The sequence below is a fragment of the Rhinoraja longicauda genome, chromosome 4 (genome assembly GCF_053455715.1).
Source record: "Rhinoraja longicauda isolate Sanriku21f chromosome 4, sRhiLon1.1, whole genome shotgun sequence".
Taxonomy (NCBI): domain Eukaryota; kingdom Metazoa; phylum Chordata; class Chondrichthyes; order Rajiformes; family Arhynchobatidae; genus Rhinoraja; species Rhinoraja longicauda.
In genome coordinates, this window is record NC_135956.1 from 76498793 (window position 1) to 76514721 (window position 15929).

The 15929-nt window shown below is 38.1% G+C and overlaps 1 protein-coding gene across 7 annotated transcripts in view; it reads left to right on the forward strand.

Moving 5' to 3' along the window:
• c4h8orf34 (chromosome 4 C8orf34 homolog) overlaps positions 1-15929 on the forward strand; it is a 218012-nt gene that overhangs the window by 45531 nt on the left and 156552 nt on the right. For all 7 annotated transcript variants that reach the window (XR_013547187.1, XM_078398121.1, XM_078398120.1 and 4 more), the window contains exons 2-4: positions 9516-9654; positions 11252-11374; positions 12112-12240. Coding sequence is in view for 6 of the 7 variants with exons in the window: in XM_078398121.1 (XP_078254247.1) it covers positions 9516-9654; positions 11252-11374; positions 12112-12240 (391 nt within the window). In the remaining variant the exon portion in view is untranslated. The remainder of the gene's footprint in view (positions 1-9515; positions 9655-11251; positions 11375-12111; positions 12241-15929) is intronic.

Below are 15929 nucleotides of genomic sequence, written 5' to 3' on the forward strand. Positions count from 1 at the left end.
GCTGATAACTAAATCATTAATTCATTGATGGATTTTCTGGTTTAAAATTATTTGTGCTGATAACAACAAAGACTAAAGTAATATATTTGAAGGTGTGGATGAGTCTAGCTAAATCAGCAGACCAAATGGTCTGCGTCAGCATAGTGCATATTGCAAATGTTAATTATAATCCTTCACAGGCTTCCTGTGATATGATATATGTTTGCACTATTTAGGCACAAACATATGTTACAGAAAATTTTATATACATTATCCGAAATATTTAATTTGATAAATGTGTATTATTGAAGGAGTGCATGATGATCAATTGAATAGTGTCAATATATAGAGGGTCTTTCTTTACCAGGTTATATTTATTAATTCGGTCTGTACTAATAGAATCCAATGCATTATTCTTGCTGAACAGCATAACTAAGATGACAAACTACATGGAGAAAATATTTCTCCAGGCATTGACATTAATCCTGGTTACTTACACCAGATTTTGTTTCTGTTCTGTAATATTCAGTGATACTTAAATTAATACTGATGAACACATAACGTTAAAAAAATGTTTAGTCCTTGAGGCATCGGCATCAGTGGAAAACTCTGTTTTGTTCTACATTAAGTAAACTGTATATGGAAAACTGGTTACACAGATCCATTGCAGGAATTAGATTCATGCCATTTTTCTTTTCTATACAAAACTAACTTGTATAGAACATTGATGAGCTTTCTTTAAAAACTGAGTTAAGTTTCTTTTCATGAAATAGTTGAAAATGGTAGGTTGTAGATGAAGTTTGTTTATGTTTATAAAGAAATAAGCTTGATTGCAACGAACAACAAATACTAAACAATTTCTTTGAATTAAATGCAAATGAAAGGATACCACCTTCCACTGTGTAAAAACTAATAATTTATGTGAAATATGAGAATATTGTATAAACAAGTTTGATGGATTGAGTGGCTAGAATTTTTTTATATGTGAGACATTAATTAATAGTGTTTATTCAAGTGGCTGATGTACTTACAATGGACCCAATTTACAGTACCCTCCATAATGTTTGGGACAAAGACCCATCATTTATTTATTGGCCTCTATACTCCACAATTTGAGATTTATTTCATAATCTATTTGAGATAGTTTCACCATGTAGAAACTACAGCAGTGTTTATACATAGTTCCCCCATTTCATGGCACCATAATGTTTGGGACACATGGCTTCACAGGCGTTTGGAATTGCTCAAGTGTGTTTAATTGTCTCCTTAATGCAGGTATAAGAGAGTTCTCAGCACCTAGTCTTTCCTCCAGTTTTTCCATCACCTTCGGAAACTTTTATTGCTGTTTATCAACATGAGGACCAAAGTTGTGCCATTGAAAGTCAAAAAAGCCATTATGAGACTGAGAAATAAGAATAAAACTGTTCGAGACATCAGCCAAACCTTTGGCTTACCAAAGTCAACTGTTTGGAACATCATTAAGAAGAAAGAGAGCACTGGTGAGTTTACTAATCGAAAAGGGACTGACAGGCCAAGGAAGACCTCCACAGCTGATGACAGAAGAATTCTCTCTATAATAAAAGAAAATCCCCAAACACCTGTCCGACAGATCAGAAACACTCTTCAGGAGTCAGGCATGGATTTGTCAATGACCAATGTCCGCAGAAGACTTCATGAACAGAAAAACAGAGGTTACACCGCAAGATGCAAACCACTGGTTAGCCGCAAAAATAGGATGGCCAGGTTACAGTTTGCCAAGAAGTACTTAAAAGAGCAACCACCGTCTGGAAAAAGGTCTTGTGGACAGATGAGACAAAGACGAACATATATCAGAGTGATGCCAAGAGCAAAGTATGGAGGAGAGAAGGAATTGCCCAAGATCCAAAGCATACCACCTCATCTGTGAAACAAGGTGGTGGGGGCATTGTGGCTTGGGCATGTATGAATTCTGAAGTGTATAGACACATTCTATCTGCTCAGGTTCAAACAAGTGCCTCAAAATTCATTGGTGATGTCCATGAATCGCAGACTTCAAGCAGCCATTACATTCAAAGGAAATACTAAACATGACTACTTTCATTTACATGACATTGCTGTGTCCCAAACATTATGGTGCCCTGAAATGGGAGGACTATGTATAAACACTACTATAATTTCTACATGGTGAAACCGAAATTTTATTAAAATCTGACAATGTGGACTTTAACCACATGTGATTTTTTTCTATTACAAATGTCAAATTGGGGAGTACAGAGGCAAATAAATAAATGATGGATCTTTGTCCCAAACATTATGGAGGGCACTGTAATTACTTGCTGAACGTATCTGAGGTGATTTGAGCTGGCCTGGTGTTGAAAGAATAATAATTCTTTCTGTCCAACCTTGGCAGGACTTTAAATCTGAGAGCTCTACATAACATTGACTTCACCATCTTCCCCACACAGGAGTATTAGTAGCAGAGGCCACATCTAAATCAAGAGAGCACCAAGAATGTTTTATTGTCATTTGTCCCCAAAACGGAACAATTACATTTTTACTTGCAGTAGTGAGATCCCAACAAAACGAGCAGGAAACTAAGGCTCCTTTCAGTCCATGCCCATGTCCCGCCCCCACCTCTTACCCAGGTTTCTCCCCCCTATTACATCAGACTGAAGAAGGGTCCCAACCTAAAGTCACCTATCCACATCCTCCAGAGATGTTGCCTGATCCGCTGAGTTGCCCCAGCACGTCGTGTTTTGCTCAATATTGTAGCATTTGTAGTTCCTTATTTCTCCAGTCTGTGTCTCTATTGTTTCTCTTTGCTTGGACCAACACTTTTGTTGAATATTCAACCACTGATCAGTGGGCTTGTATGTGGTCAATTGCACCTATTCTTCCACTGTATCTCGCAGTTCTGAGCTCAGACCGAATGTCTGGCCCAACTAGTCTTCATGCGATTTGGATCTTCCACTTATCCAATATCAGTTTGGCCGATTTCCCATTTCCTAGATTTCCTGTTCTGAGGGCTACTTGATTACACAGTGTGATGCTTTGGAATACCAGCAAGGTTGGGCGCAACCCAAAAGTTTTCATTGGGCCTGGATTTGCAGCATATGTGTAAACCCAAGGCTTTCTTTGAATTACTGAATCCCAGTGATTTTCTTCAGAATCAATCCACCCCAGGGTATAAAGAAGGCCAATTGATTCGGGCAAATCTGGTCGTGACATTAGCATTGTACACTGGAAATAAATTGATATTCCTACTTTACACTCATAAGATTAGAGTTGAAGGTTGAGTGGGATTAGTATGATTTCTTATTGAAAAGTATTACTAACTTCAGAAGATAATAGATATGTTTGCCGTTTATTCATCAACTTTTTTTCCCCTGAAATTTATGTGCCACATGTTTGGAGAGCACTGGAATGTGAAGAGAAAAATTCACAATTTTGTGTGATAAGTAAGCCAATTTCAATTGTGCCTTGTTTTAAAAATTGGATCATGCAGCTCACAAAACCATGGAGCTAAGCAATCCATTTTCTAGATAGATTAATCCATGATTTGGAACCCAACTTCAAGAACTTAGGAAAATGCAAAGGAAATCCACTAAGATGATATCAGTGCATAGAGTTCTATATAGAGAAAATTCTATTAAAGAGAAAATACTTTTTATGGCATTAGAAAGTTAAATGAACGCCTATTCATAAACTGAAGCTTTTGATATGATGACAAGCTAAATAGCTAGCACGTTAATGGTTGGAGACGTAAAATGACGATGATCATTCATTACACAAAACAAAATTTTAATGTTAATCAATTTAATGGTTTTTATGTATATAAATAAATGAAAGGATAGGGTCGTTAAACATTTAATTAAGAAACTTAATCAAAAGAAAGGAAAAAGAGTAATGATATTAAGTTGATAGTTTATTCAGAGCGAACACAAACGTACAAGGGTATTAAAGATTCCGTATTTTGTGGTACTTGAACATTTGGGCATCAAAATGCGCTACATCAATTTTGACTTCAATCTCTCTGACCTATTTGATTCTTAATTTGAATCTTGATTAAATCTCTCTACATTCTTTTTGCCATTTTTAACTGGTTTGTCCCTTAAAATATTAGAATGATAATTTTCATTAACATATTTTAAAGATGCTTGCTTGTTTTCACTATATTTGTTTTTTAAGATCGGCCTATCATTATCATAAACAGCACTTTAAATATTTGGGTAGGAAGGAACTGCAGATGCTGGTTTAAACCAAAGATAGACACAAAAAGCTGGAGTAACTCATCAGGTCAGACAGCATCTCTAGAGAAATGGAATAGAAAGGAGTCCCTCTCGACCCGAAACGTCACTTAATCCTTTTCTCCAGAGATGCTATCTGAACCTCTGAGTTACTCCAGCATTTTGTGTTGAAATATTTGAGATTCTAATAAGGACTTCCAGTTGGAGGCTGTTTATTCAAAAGTATGTGATTACATTGCACCGTTTCACCAGGTGGAGCAAGCCTACAACTTTTCTAGGATGGTGGTTTCTCAATGTCACGGTGTAGGGTTCCGTTGAATTGAAGCAGATCATTTTGTAGAAGCTGCACTTAAATTCTGCTTTAAACTAAAATTGAAAATGATTCAATTCCTTATCTCCGACTGGTATTGAACCAAGAGCAACAAATTGTGCAGATGTGTGTCCAGTACTCACTCCAACAGCACCTTCACTCTGCAGTCATCTCTGCAAGAGCCACGACAAGGGATAACAAAGGTTGTCTACTGCCAACATCACTCATTGACTGTGGACCAGTGTGCAGCATTCATACAATCATAATGATAAATGGTATCATGCGTGAATATCTCTGGTGGAGCCATGGTGGCATATGTCAGGAATCACTGTGTCTGCTGCACAACTTGTTATCGGGAGGGGATAAATTTCTCTGATATCCTGATGATAATCAGCTGTAAAGCAAAAGGATAGGGTTAGCTCTACACATCAATGCTGTTAAGGGTCTTGCCAGAATCTTCACTTTTTTTTGTCTCTTTAATTGGTTGTCTTCCTCATTGGTGCTTCATAGGAAGCATTGAAAGGAGCAGTAAATTCTGGAGCTGGCAATTAACAGACTCATTTGTGATGTGAGAATCCTAACACATGAACCTTTGTCTCACCTGGAAGGACTGCTGAGGTCCCTGAATGGAGGTGAGGGAGGAGGTATAGGGACAGGCGCTACATCTCCTGTGGTTGCAGGGGAAAGTACCTGGGAAAGGGATGGTTTGGGTAGGAAGGGAGGAGTGCACCAGGGAGTTGGGGATGGAGTGATCAAAAGGTTGAGAAGGGCAGGGATGGGAAGATGGGACTGGTGGCGGGATCACATTGGAGGTGACGGAAATGTTAGGGAATGATGTGTTGAATGCGGGGGCTGGTGTGGTGAAAGGTGAGATAGAGTTCCCCTGGAACCTTGTTCTGTCTGGAGGGAGGGGGTACAAGAGCAGAACTACGGGATACAGGGTTGTCTTAATGGGTGATTTTAACTTCCCCAACATTGATTGGAGTCAGTGAGCCTCAAGTCAGTGGTAGGAAAGCTATTGGAAAGGATTCTTTGGGATAGGAATGACTCCCATTTGTATGTGGCAGGTCATGTCTTACTAACTTAATCAAGTTTTTGGAGGTGGTGACGAAGGTGATTGATAAGGGTAGGGTGGTGGATGTTGTCTGTATGGATTTAAATAAGGCATTTGATAAAGTTGCCTTTGCCAGGCTGATCCAGAAGATTAAGATGCACGGGATTAACAGTGACTTGGTCATATGGATTCATACCTACCCTACTGATATAAGACAGAGGGTTGTGGTGGATGTTGGATGTGGAGAGGATGTTTCCATTAGTGGGAGAGTCTAGAACTAGAGCTCATAGCCTCACAATTAAAGGATGTTCTTTTAGGAAGGAGATGAGGAGAAACTTCTCAGAAGAGTGAATAAACTGTCGAATTCTTTGCCACAGAAGGCTGTAGAGGCCAAGTCAGTGGATATTTTTAAGGCAGAGATTAGTACAGGTGTCAGAGGTTATGGGAAGAAGGCAGGAGAATAGGAGGTAGAGATAGATCAACCATGATTGAATGGCGGAGTAGACTTAATGGGCCAAATGGCCTAATTCTACTCCTATTCCTTATGACATTATGGAAGGACAACATTCAGTCTGGAGGTCTGTGACCAGTGGGGCTCCACAGGGATCTGTGGGGGGACCTCTGTTTGTGATATATAATTGACTTGGACATAAACATAGATGGGCTGGTTAGTCAGTATGCAGGTGATATCAATATTCCTGGAGTGGCAGACTGCAAGGAAGGCTGTCAAAGTATATAATAGGATATGGATCAGCTACAGAAATTGGAGGAATTAATGCAAATGCTGATCAAATACAAATCAATATGCTGGAATTTAGAAGGATGAGAGGGGATCTTATTGAAACATATAAGATTATGAAGGGATTAGAGGCAGGAAACATGTTCCCAATGTTGGGGGAATCCAGAACCAGGGGCCACGGTTTAAGAATAAGGGGTAGGCCATTTAGAACGGAGATGAGGAAAAACTTTTTCAGTCAGAGAGTTGTGAATCTGTGGAATTCTCTGCCTCAGAAGGCAGTGGAGGCCAATTCTCTGGATGCTTTCAAGAGAGAGCTGGATAGTGCTCTGATAGCGGAGTCAGGGGGTATGGGAGAAGGCAGGACCGGGGTACTGATTGTGAATAATCAGCCATGATCACATTGAACGGTGGTGCTGGCTTGAAGGACCAAATGTCCTACTCCTGCACCTATTATCTATTGTTTATAGTCAATTAAATAAATGTGGTCTTAGATCTCAAAGGTGGGTGTGGGGAATTAATCACCTGCAATTAATTAAGTATTAAATGTATTAAATTCAGTTGGATTTTAGGGTGAGCAGACTAGCTCCGATATTATGAAACAAAGTTGGCCTTAAGATGTTGAATTGAAATTCAGGGAATCCAGCTGCCAAGTCAGGAGTTAAATAGGTGCTGCTGATTGTAATTGAGCTCAATGCAGAAGGCTGATTATTCACAATATTTAATTCAATAAATGTCATTTGAGCTTTGGAATAGCAGAGTTACTCCAATTTAATTATTTTAATGTAGACCAAATCAAACTGGGTTTTTGGTAATCATCAAACACAATTAGTTAATTAACCAAACAATCTCTGATGAATATAAATACATCTCTAATACTTCTATTTATAATACATCTATATATAAATGTGTGTCTTGATAGCAATGATATTTTGGATGGAAATTTCCAGACAGTCTTTGACAGACTAACGTGTTGAGCGGACTGACTGGAGAATATGCTGATTTAAACTGGGTTTTGTGCAATGAGAAAAGAATAATTAACAACATTGTTGTAGGCAGCCCTTGAGTAAAAGCAATCATAACATTTTACAATTTTCATAAAATGTAGTGTTCATGTAGTACTGTTTATTTCAATTTTATAAAATTGACGTAGTTAAAACTATATTCAGATTGTTTTTTGTCATGCTTTATTTTGAGTGGGTATTTCCTGATGTGTGTAATTTTGTGCATCTCATTTATCAAATGAACAGTATACCTTGTGCAGCAATTGCTTTGCACCAACATTTTTAAAGAACCATTCGCTACACAGCAATCCCTTTGCACCACAATTTTCTAAGGACCGTAGATTAGAAGTTCATTTCCACAAATGCAAAAAGGTGCTGTGAAACAGATTTTTGGTTCAACTCTGAGAGTCAAACAACATTTTGCACGTTTCTGGTTGTCTTTGATACCCACTGTGAAATTTGATGCTTGGCTTTTCAGCAGGATTTTCATTTGCCTTAACATCAATTTTTCTGATGTTTTATCACAAATGATGCTACCCACAAAGCAAAACTCAAAAGTCATTTATAGTGAAATAGAACAAAGAACAGTTCAGCACAGGAACAGGCTCAAGGCCACAACGCCTGCTCTGAATATGATGCAAAGTTAAACTAATCTCCTGTGCCTGCAAGTGATCCATATACCTCCATTCCTTGCTTATCCGTGTGCTCATGTGCCTGTCCTAGGTAAAGGCTTTCTTACGGTTTGCCTCTGTGCGAGTGACTTGGTCTGGGGTCAAGGATGCATTTTGCACAAGTAACATTAACACATATATGCTGTTTAGCAGATGTGCAACAAATTCTGTGACTGACTGATTCCCTCCATGTTAGTCATCGAGGTTTTGATCAAATTCACACATGAAACCAGTGAATTCTTCAGCTATGTTGTTGATCAATTGTACAGCAATGGAAAGGATTCTTTGATTTCTCTATTGGTCTTTGTATATATAAGATTATTAAGGGGTTGGACACGTTAAAGGCAGGAAACATGTTCCCAATGTTAGGGGAGTCCAGAACCAGGGGCCACAATTTAAGAATAAGGGGTAGGCCATTTAGAACGGAGATGAGGAAAAACTTTTTCAGTCAGAGAGTTGTAAATCTGTGGAATTCAAGGCAGTGGAGGCCAATTCTCTGAATGCATTCAAGAGAGAGCTAGATAGAGCTCTTAAGGATAGCGGAGTCAGGGGGTATGGGGAGAAGGCAGGAACGGGGTACTGATTGAGAATGATCAGCCATGATCACATTGAATGGTGGTGCTGGCTCGAAGGGCCGAATGGCCTACTCCTGCACCTATTGTCTATTGTCATGTGTACTGAGATGCAGTCAAACATTTTTGCCTGCTATCCAGGTACATTATACTATACATTTGTTCAAGAAGTAATACAAAAAGAGAAAGGCAACAGTGTTACTGCTACAGAAAAAGTCTAGTTAAAAAAATAACAGTGGGGAATAATCTGTTCTTGAACCTGGTGGTACGGCTTTCAACCTATTGTACCTTCTGCACAACGGAGGAGAGAAGAGAAAATAATGATCTGGATGTGTGAGTGCCCCTTGATAATGTCAGCTGCCTTTCCGAGGCAGTGTGAAGCATGGAGTTGATGTGGGTGGATGGAAGGCTGATTTGTGTGATGCGATGGACTTGCCTGCATCCACACTCTCCATAATTTCTTGCGGTCTTAGGCAGAGCTGTTGCCATACTGTGATGAATGCCATATGTTACTGTCTATGGTGCATCTTTAATTGCTACCTAAGTATCATTGGGAGAGCAAATTTTCCTGTAATGTCTTATTTGCAGTGACATTATGTGGTACATTCATTCTCTTAGCTGATAATAAATTAGCAATTTCTATAATAAACATATATAAATATAATTCTAATACTGAAACTTAGTAATTCTGATGTTCTTTTTGTTCAACTCTGCCCAATTTTAGAGTGACTTTTTCATCTGTTATAATCACATGAATATATAGATTATCATGTTTAGAATATGAGTATGTCTACATTTGTGTAGCCATTATAACATATTGTGCACGTAAAGTTTATTGAATACAAATACTGCTGAGTTTTATAGATCAAACAAATATATGTATTCAGCAAACTATAGATATAAAGATGGAAATATAATAAGACTTTATCTCAAATACATTTGTCTCTGTTCTTTATCATTTAGGAAATGATGACAAAATTAATAACAGAGACACCTAACAAGCCAATTCCATTTTTAATAAGCCATCTGCAAAATAAACAAGGAAGTCTCAGCCAGCTGCAAAGAACATTTTCAGGCTCGGCTGCCCTTTGGGCTGAAACTGGTAATGAAACAGTTTTCTCAATGTTCAAGTATCAATGAACAGAATAATGTTTGAATATAATCGAGAGACTATTTTATTACTGTGAGAGCATATGAAATATTGCGAAATCCCAGACTAAATCCATGGACTAGTTGTGCAGGCCAGTGGACTCTCTTGATGCAAGGTCTCTGCACTCTATTTGTGCTCACGTAAAGTTCCTGGTGGAAGGTAGGGACGATTGTTTTCTTTGGTTCCTTTGCACATATCTAAAGGATTAGAGAATCACCCAGAAATCCCACAGCAATAGTTATATCTCCTTCATCACCAACAGCTGCACTGGGCTGGTGTACTGGTTATATTGTGTGATGGGTTATATTGTAAGGTTATTATTGAATAACTGGAACTGTAAGCAAAAATGTAGTACTGAAGGAGGATATAGCTCTTTGCAGGAAAGCTTTAGCATAGAACATAGTGCAGCACAGGAACGGGCCCTTCAGCCCACAATGTTTGTGCCGAACATGATGCGTAGTTAAACTTATCTCACCTCCCTGTACATGATCCATATCCCTATATTCCTTGCACTACCATGTGCCTATCTACAAGCCTCAAATACCACTATTGTATCTGTCCCCCCACCACCCCTGGCAATGCATTCCACAAAAAGAAATTTACCCACACATCTTCATTAAATTTTCTCCCTCTCACCTTACAGTTATGCGCTCAAGTGTTGGACATTTCTGCCCTGGCAAAAAGGCTAGGACTGACTGCCCTATCTATATGCCTCTCATAATTTTATATACTTCTATCAAGTCTCCCCTCAACCTCTGACATTCCAGAGAAACAAATCCAAGTCCATCCAACTTCTCCTTCTCCCTGACGCCCTCTAATCTGGGCAGCATTCTAGTATACCTCCTCTGCAACCTCTCCAAAGCCTCAACATCTTTCCTGTAATGGGGCGACCAGAACTGCACACAATATTCCAAGTATGACCTAACCAAAGTCCTATGGAGCAGCAGCATGACTTCCTGACTCTTATATCCAATGCCCTAAGCAATGAAGGCAAGCATACCATATGCCATTTTTACCACCCTCACTACTTGTGCTGCCACCTTTAGTCCAAGCTATGAACTTGGACTTCAAGATCACTCTGCACATCAATGGTGTTAAGGGACTTGCCAGAATCTTCAATTTTTTTTTGTCCCTTTAAATGCTTGTCTTCCTCATTGGTGCTTCATAGGAAGCATTCAAAGAAGCAGTAGACTCTGGAGCTGGCAATTGACAGACTCATTCGTGATGTGAGAATCCTAACAGGAATCCACCATGCATGCTAAATGGCCTTTGAAATCAGTAAATTGGTTATTATTGAATCAGTTTTAAGGGAGAAGTGGACATTTACTACAAAGGGCAAAATGTAATGTTTTCTGAATTTACCTGATTAAAGATTTAAAAAAAATTATAATAATATAATTGGAATGTTAAAAAAAAAGTGGTAATCATGTTGGACCTGCAAAGTATTATATATATAAAAAATTTAAAAGATTTCTTATCTAATAAGCAATGTTAATTTAGCCAGTTTAGAATTTCTTTGTCTTGATTACATTTTTCCCCTTTCTTTCAGGAAACAAAGGTTTGCGACGAGATTGTAGAGGTTATGAAAAACCATGGCTTACAAATGCTAAAAAGCCAAAAAAGTCAAAAAGTGACCTTGCTATGTCCAACACTTCACCAGAATCAAAATCCCGTAAGCAAGTTCTCATTAAATTGCTTTTCTTTACAGTTATTTATTGGGTTTCAGTGCTGAATGGTGTAGCTTTTGCTGCTGTTGTAATCACCCTTAAGTCACTTGGAGCCTGATTGTTTTTTGAGTGATTATTCGGTACTGTACGATATTGGATAATTGAAAAGAAATAAAACTGCAGTTGCCAGGAATATGAAACGAAAAAACAGAAATGTTGACTGGCCCAAAACATTAGCTATGTTCTCTTTCCAAGTTGTTGCTTGACTGGTTGAGTTCTTCCAACACTTTTGTTTTTATTGGTGAACATAGATGTCTTTTTAGTTTTGTTAGGGAGGTTCTTTTCCTTGAACTAGCTTGAAATTATGGTAGGTTCTGCAGTTGATATTGATAGGATACAAATGAATGTTGTTCATCCCTAAAATGAGTTACATTTTTGATGTATGATAAATAGAGCAAGTATCACACAAAGTGAATTTATTGAAAACATTCTTAGATTTGGTCGGACCACATTTGAAATGACAAGAAGAAATTCATGCAGAAAATGAATGCACATATCCTTATAATCGTATCTATCAGTTTAACTGTAAGACATTTCTCTTAGCACAAATGTTTAGGGGAGCTTTATGCAATTAGTTGTCAGGTAAGGTTAATGCTCCATTAATGAAAAAAAAATGCTAAATGTGAGAATCAGTGAGGATAAGCTGCTGACTTTTTACTCATAATGCCTTTAAAACCTGCAGTACCAAGGTCAATAGAACATGCTGCATTGGACTGGCAAACAAAACCTGAAAGCCACAACTTTGATGAACTGAATCACATCCTTCAGGAGAGCAAGAGGCTGGGCAAGGCTCTGGAAAACCTCTCTCGTAGTGAGTATTTTTCATTGGTAACTGACAATAATGAGAACACAATCTCTCTTTATAAGTGGAAATCACACCAACCCTAGCTTTGTCTTCCAAGATAGATTGACATGAAATACTTTTGAATTGAATTTGCATTCCTTTTGGTGCAAGAGTGTCAAATTTACAGTGGCCAATTTACCTAACAACCCTGATACTGAAATATACTTTAGTTGTATGGCAATGAGTGGAAAAAGGTAAAAATAAAAATAACTTTGCTTAATCCTTGAACCGAGCACAGAACTCCAACTTTAAAATTCATTTGATAGTTTCCAAGAGAGGACATTCACAACTATTTACTCAATGGAATTAACTGCTTGTAACCTCTGGTGTCATTCTCCATTTCAAATGTTTCTCTTTAATACGTATTATTGACCAGTAAACTACCTATTCTCCAACAGAAATTGAAGAAATGATTGGTATTTTCTGCATTAAGTATGTCTAAGATTATTTTTGAACAGTTTTAGATGTTAATTGCAGGCTTGCTGACACGTGGCAAAGCATGCTAAGTTTTGAATGTGTTGAGACAGTTGAATGGAAATAACCTAAATAACTTTACACAGAGCGAGAAATTACTCCCTTAACCCAGAACAATCTTTGAAGTCTTGGTAATAATCTAACCCTCTAGCATCTTATTTCTTAGTATCGGCATCAGAGAGTACCTTCTGCCTCCATCTCTATTCATGCCTTTGTTTTTTAAAACTTATTCAAGTTTTTTTTATTCCCCAATGGGCTGATCAACAGAAAATCAACTAGGTTGTGTGTATTTGTTTCACTCTAGCTGCTGTCTCTTGTCTCAAGAGAGATGCTAATTTTATACTTCTGCCCTGAAATTCTGCAACCGCAGTTTGATTAACCTGCTTAAGTCTGAAAATCAAGCAGATTGGCTATTCTAACATACGCCCGCTACAATTATTTAATGAGCCAGATAAAACTGGATCCTTTGTGTTAATACGTTCAATTGCTTTTCTTTAATTACAATAGTTTTGAGTTTGTTCTTGGCACAAAGTTGTTCTACATCAAGCGCTTAGAACTTTTGGTGCCTTTCTACATTTCCTAAATTGATTCTTCAACAATTACTTCAAGAATACAGCTGTCAATAGACAATAGACAATAGGTGCAGGAGTAGGCCATTCAGCCCTTCGAGCCAGCACCGCCATTCAATGCGATCATGGCTGATCACTCTCAATCAGTACCCCGTTCCTGCCTTCTCCCCATACCCCCTCACTCCGCTATCCTTAAGAACTCTATCCAGCTCTCTCTTGAAAGCATCCAACGAACTGGCCTCCACTGCCTTCTGAGGCAGAGAATTCCACACCTTCACCACTCTCTGACTGAAAAAGTTCTTCCTCATCTCCGTTCTAAATGGCCTACCCCTTATTCTTAAACTGTGGCCCCTTGTTCTGGACTCCCCCAACATTGGGAACATGTTTCCTGCCTCTAATGTGTCCAATCCCCTAATTATCTTATATGTTTCAATAAGATCCCCCCTCATCCTTCTATATTCCATGCATATTCACACCAACAGGGATGACATCTCTTTAAATTCACTGCTGTCAGTTAATCAATATAATTGGCCTTATTTATTGATTGTGGCACAGTACTGAAAATTCTTGTTTATCTAAACCATGCTATTTATTTCAAGTAAAATCTTCTCTCGCTGAAAGCAGCTCTTTGTTGAAGCTGTCAGAGGTGAGACTCATCACGCACAATGTCAAACTGCTGGTAAATCACAATGCGGAAGATCGCATCAAGATTAATAGTCATAGTGTTTGTTAAAATCAGAACTATAATGGGAACACAACTGCTAATTTTTTTTAAACTGACATAATTTCTTATTGTTTCTATACTTGATTTTATTTATACATTTTATAAATCTACCATTTTTACAGTATTTGCTAACAATTGGGATAAGCAGGGACATTATTGTGGTGTAGGAAAATAACTGCAGATGTTGGTACAAATAGAAGGTATCACAAAATGCTGGAGTAACTCAGCAGGTCAGGCAGCATCTAGGAGAGAGGGAATGGATGACGTTTCGGGTCGAGACCCTTCTTCAGACTGATGTATTGTGGTGCAGTCAGTTTTCAGTTTCCATTCAGACTGCAAATAGATTAAACTTTCAGTGACTCGCTGTTGATAGCATAAAAAGCAATTCCAATTCCAATTAGATCTCCAAATAATTATGAACATATTACAAACTAATCTGTATTTGAATTTTACCAAAGACAGAAGATGATTTTGGAGTACTCAGTTTATCAGGGTTGAAACCCTAGATAGACATAAAATGCTGGAGTAACTCAGGGGGACAGGCAGCATCTCTGGAAAGGCCAGAGATGCTGCCTGTCCCGCTGAGTTATTCCAGCATTTTGTGGAATTAAAACCCATTAAATCCCAGATGTAAGTTTGCTTGCAAGGCACAGTGAATTACAGATGCATAGATGCATTCTGATGACTTTAGCTCCTCTGGGTTATCGTATAATTGATTTCCTGAACTCGGATTCGCCAGTTTGGGGAAGGGAGAAAAGGCCAAGTCTTTAGAAAGGTTCGAAAGGTGATTTATCTCGACTAGTTCTGTTCAAAATGCGTGCTCTTGTCCATTTAATGCATTGGCAAAGTAACAGAAAGAGAGATTTGAAAGGAACATTGAAATATATTTCTAATTACTCATTGTTGATTTTGTTGTTAAACACAGCTCAAGTTGTCTCTCTTCTGCAGGAAAGGTTTGATTATAGATATTGATATTTTTGTTAATAATTATGAAATGTCTGAGTTGTCACCATGAATGATGGCTCTTTTTTTGGAATCACTGTCCCCCACACAAGTGTTTGGTAGTGGCCATGAACAATGTGAACCAAAGGGTGTGTTGTCCCTGTAACAATGTGTACCCTGTTATGTGTATTAATGAGAATTTCGTAGAACTATAGACGTAAAATGCTTGTATTGGTTTAAGACAAAAATAAAACTGAATAATAACTACTGATAATATTGCTCCTTTAAAAGTTTAACACCAAAATTAATATTTTTGCATGAATGATAACATATAATGAAAACATTGTGGCAACCACTATTTTCTGCCTTCCACTTAACAAATGCCTGATGTCAAAAGTTAAGAGTGTTTAATTATCATGTGTACTGTGACCTGAACAAAGATATCCATACTTGCTGCAGCTGTATGGGCACATTAACCTCAACAACATAATGATAAAGATGCAATAAATTATCAGTATTCAAGTAAAGCACGTCATGATAGTGCAAGCCAAAATATTGCTGTGCAACTTTAGTAGTGCAAAGTCCATTGTAGTTTGGTGCTGAAATAGGGTTGTAGTTAATGTTGTCAGATTCATAAGGTCATAAGTGATATGAGCGGAATTAGGCCATTCGGCCCAATAAGTCTACTCCCCAGTCAATCATGGCTGATCTATCTCTCCTGACCCCATTCTCCTGCCTTCTCCCCATAACCTCTAACATCCTTACTAATCAAAAAAATATATATCTCTGCGTTAAAAATATCCATTGACTTGGCCTCCACAGCCTTCTGCGGCAATGAATTCCACAGATTCACCACCCTCTGACGAATGAAATCCTTCCTCATCTCCTTCCTAAAGGAACATCCTTTAATTCTGAGGCTATGACCTAGGCTCTCCCACTCGTGGAAA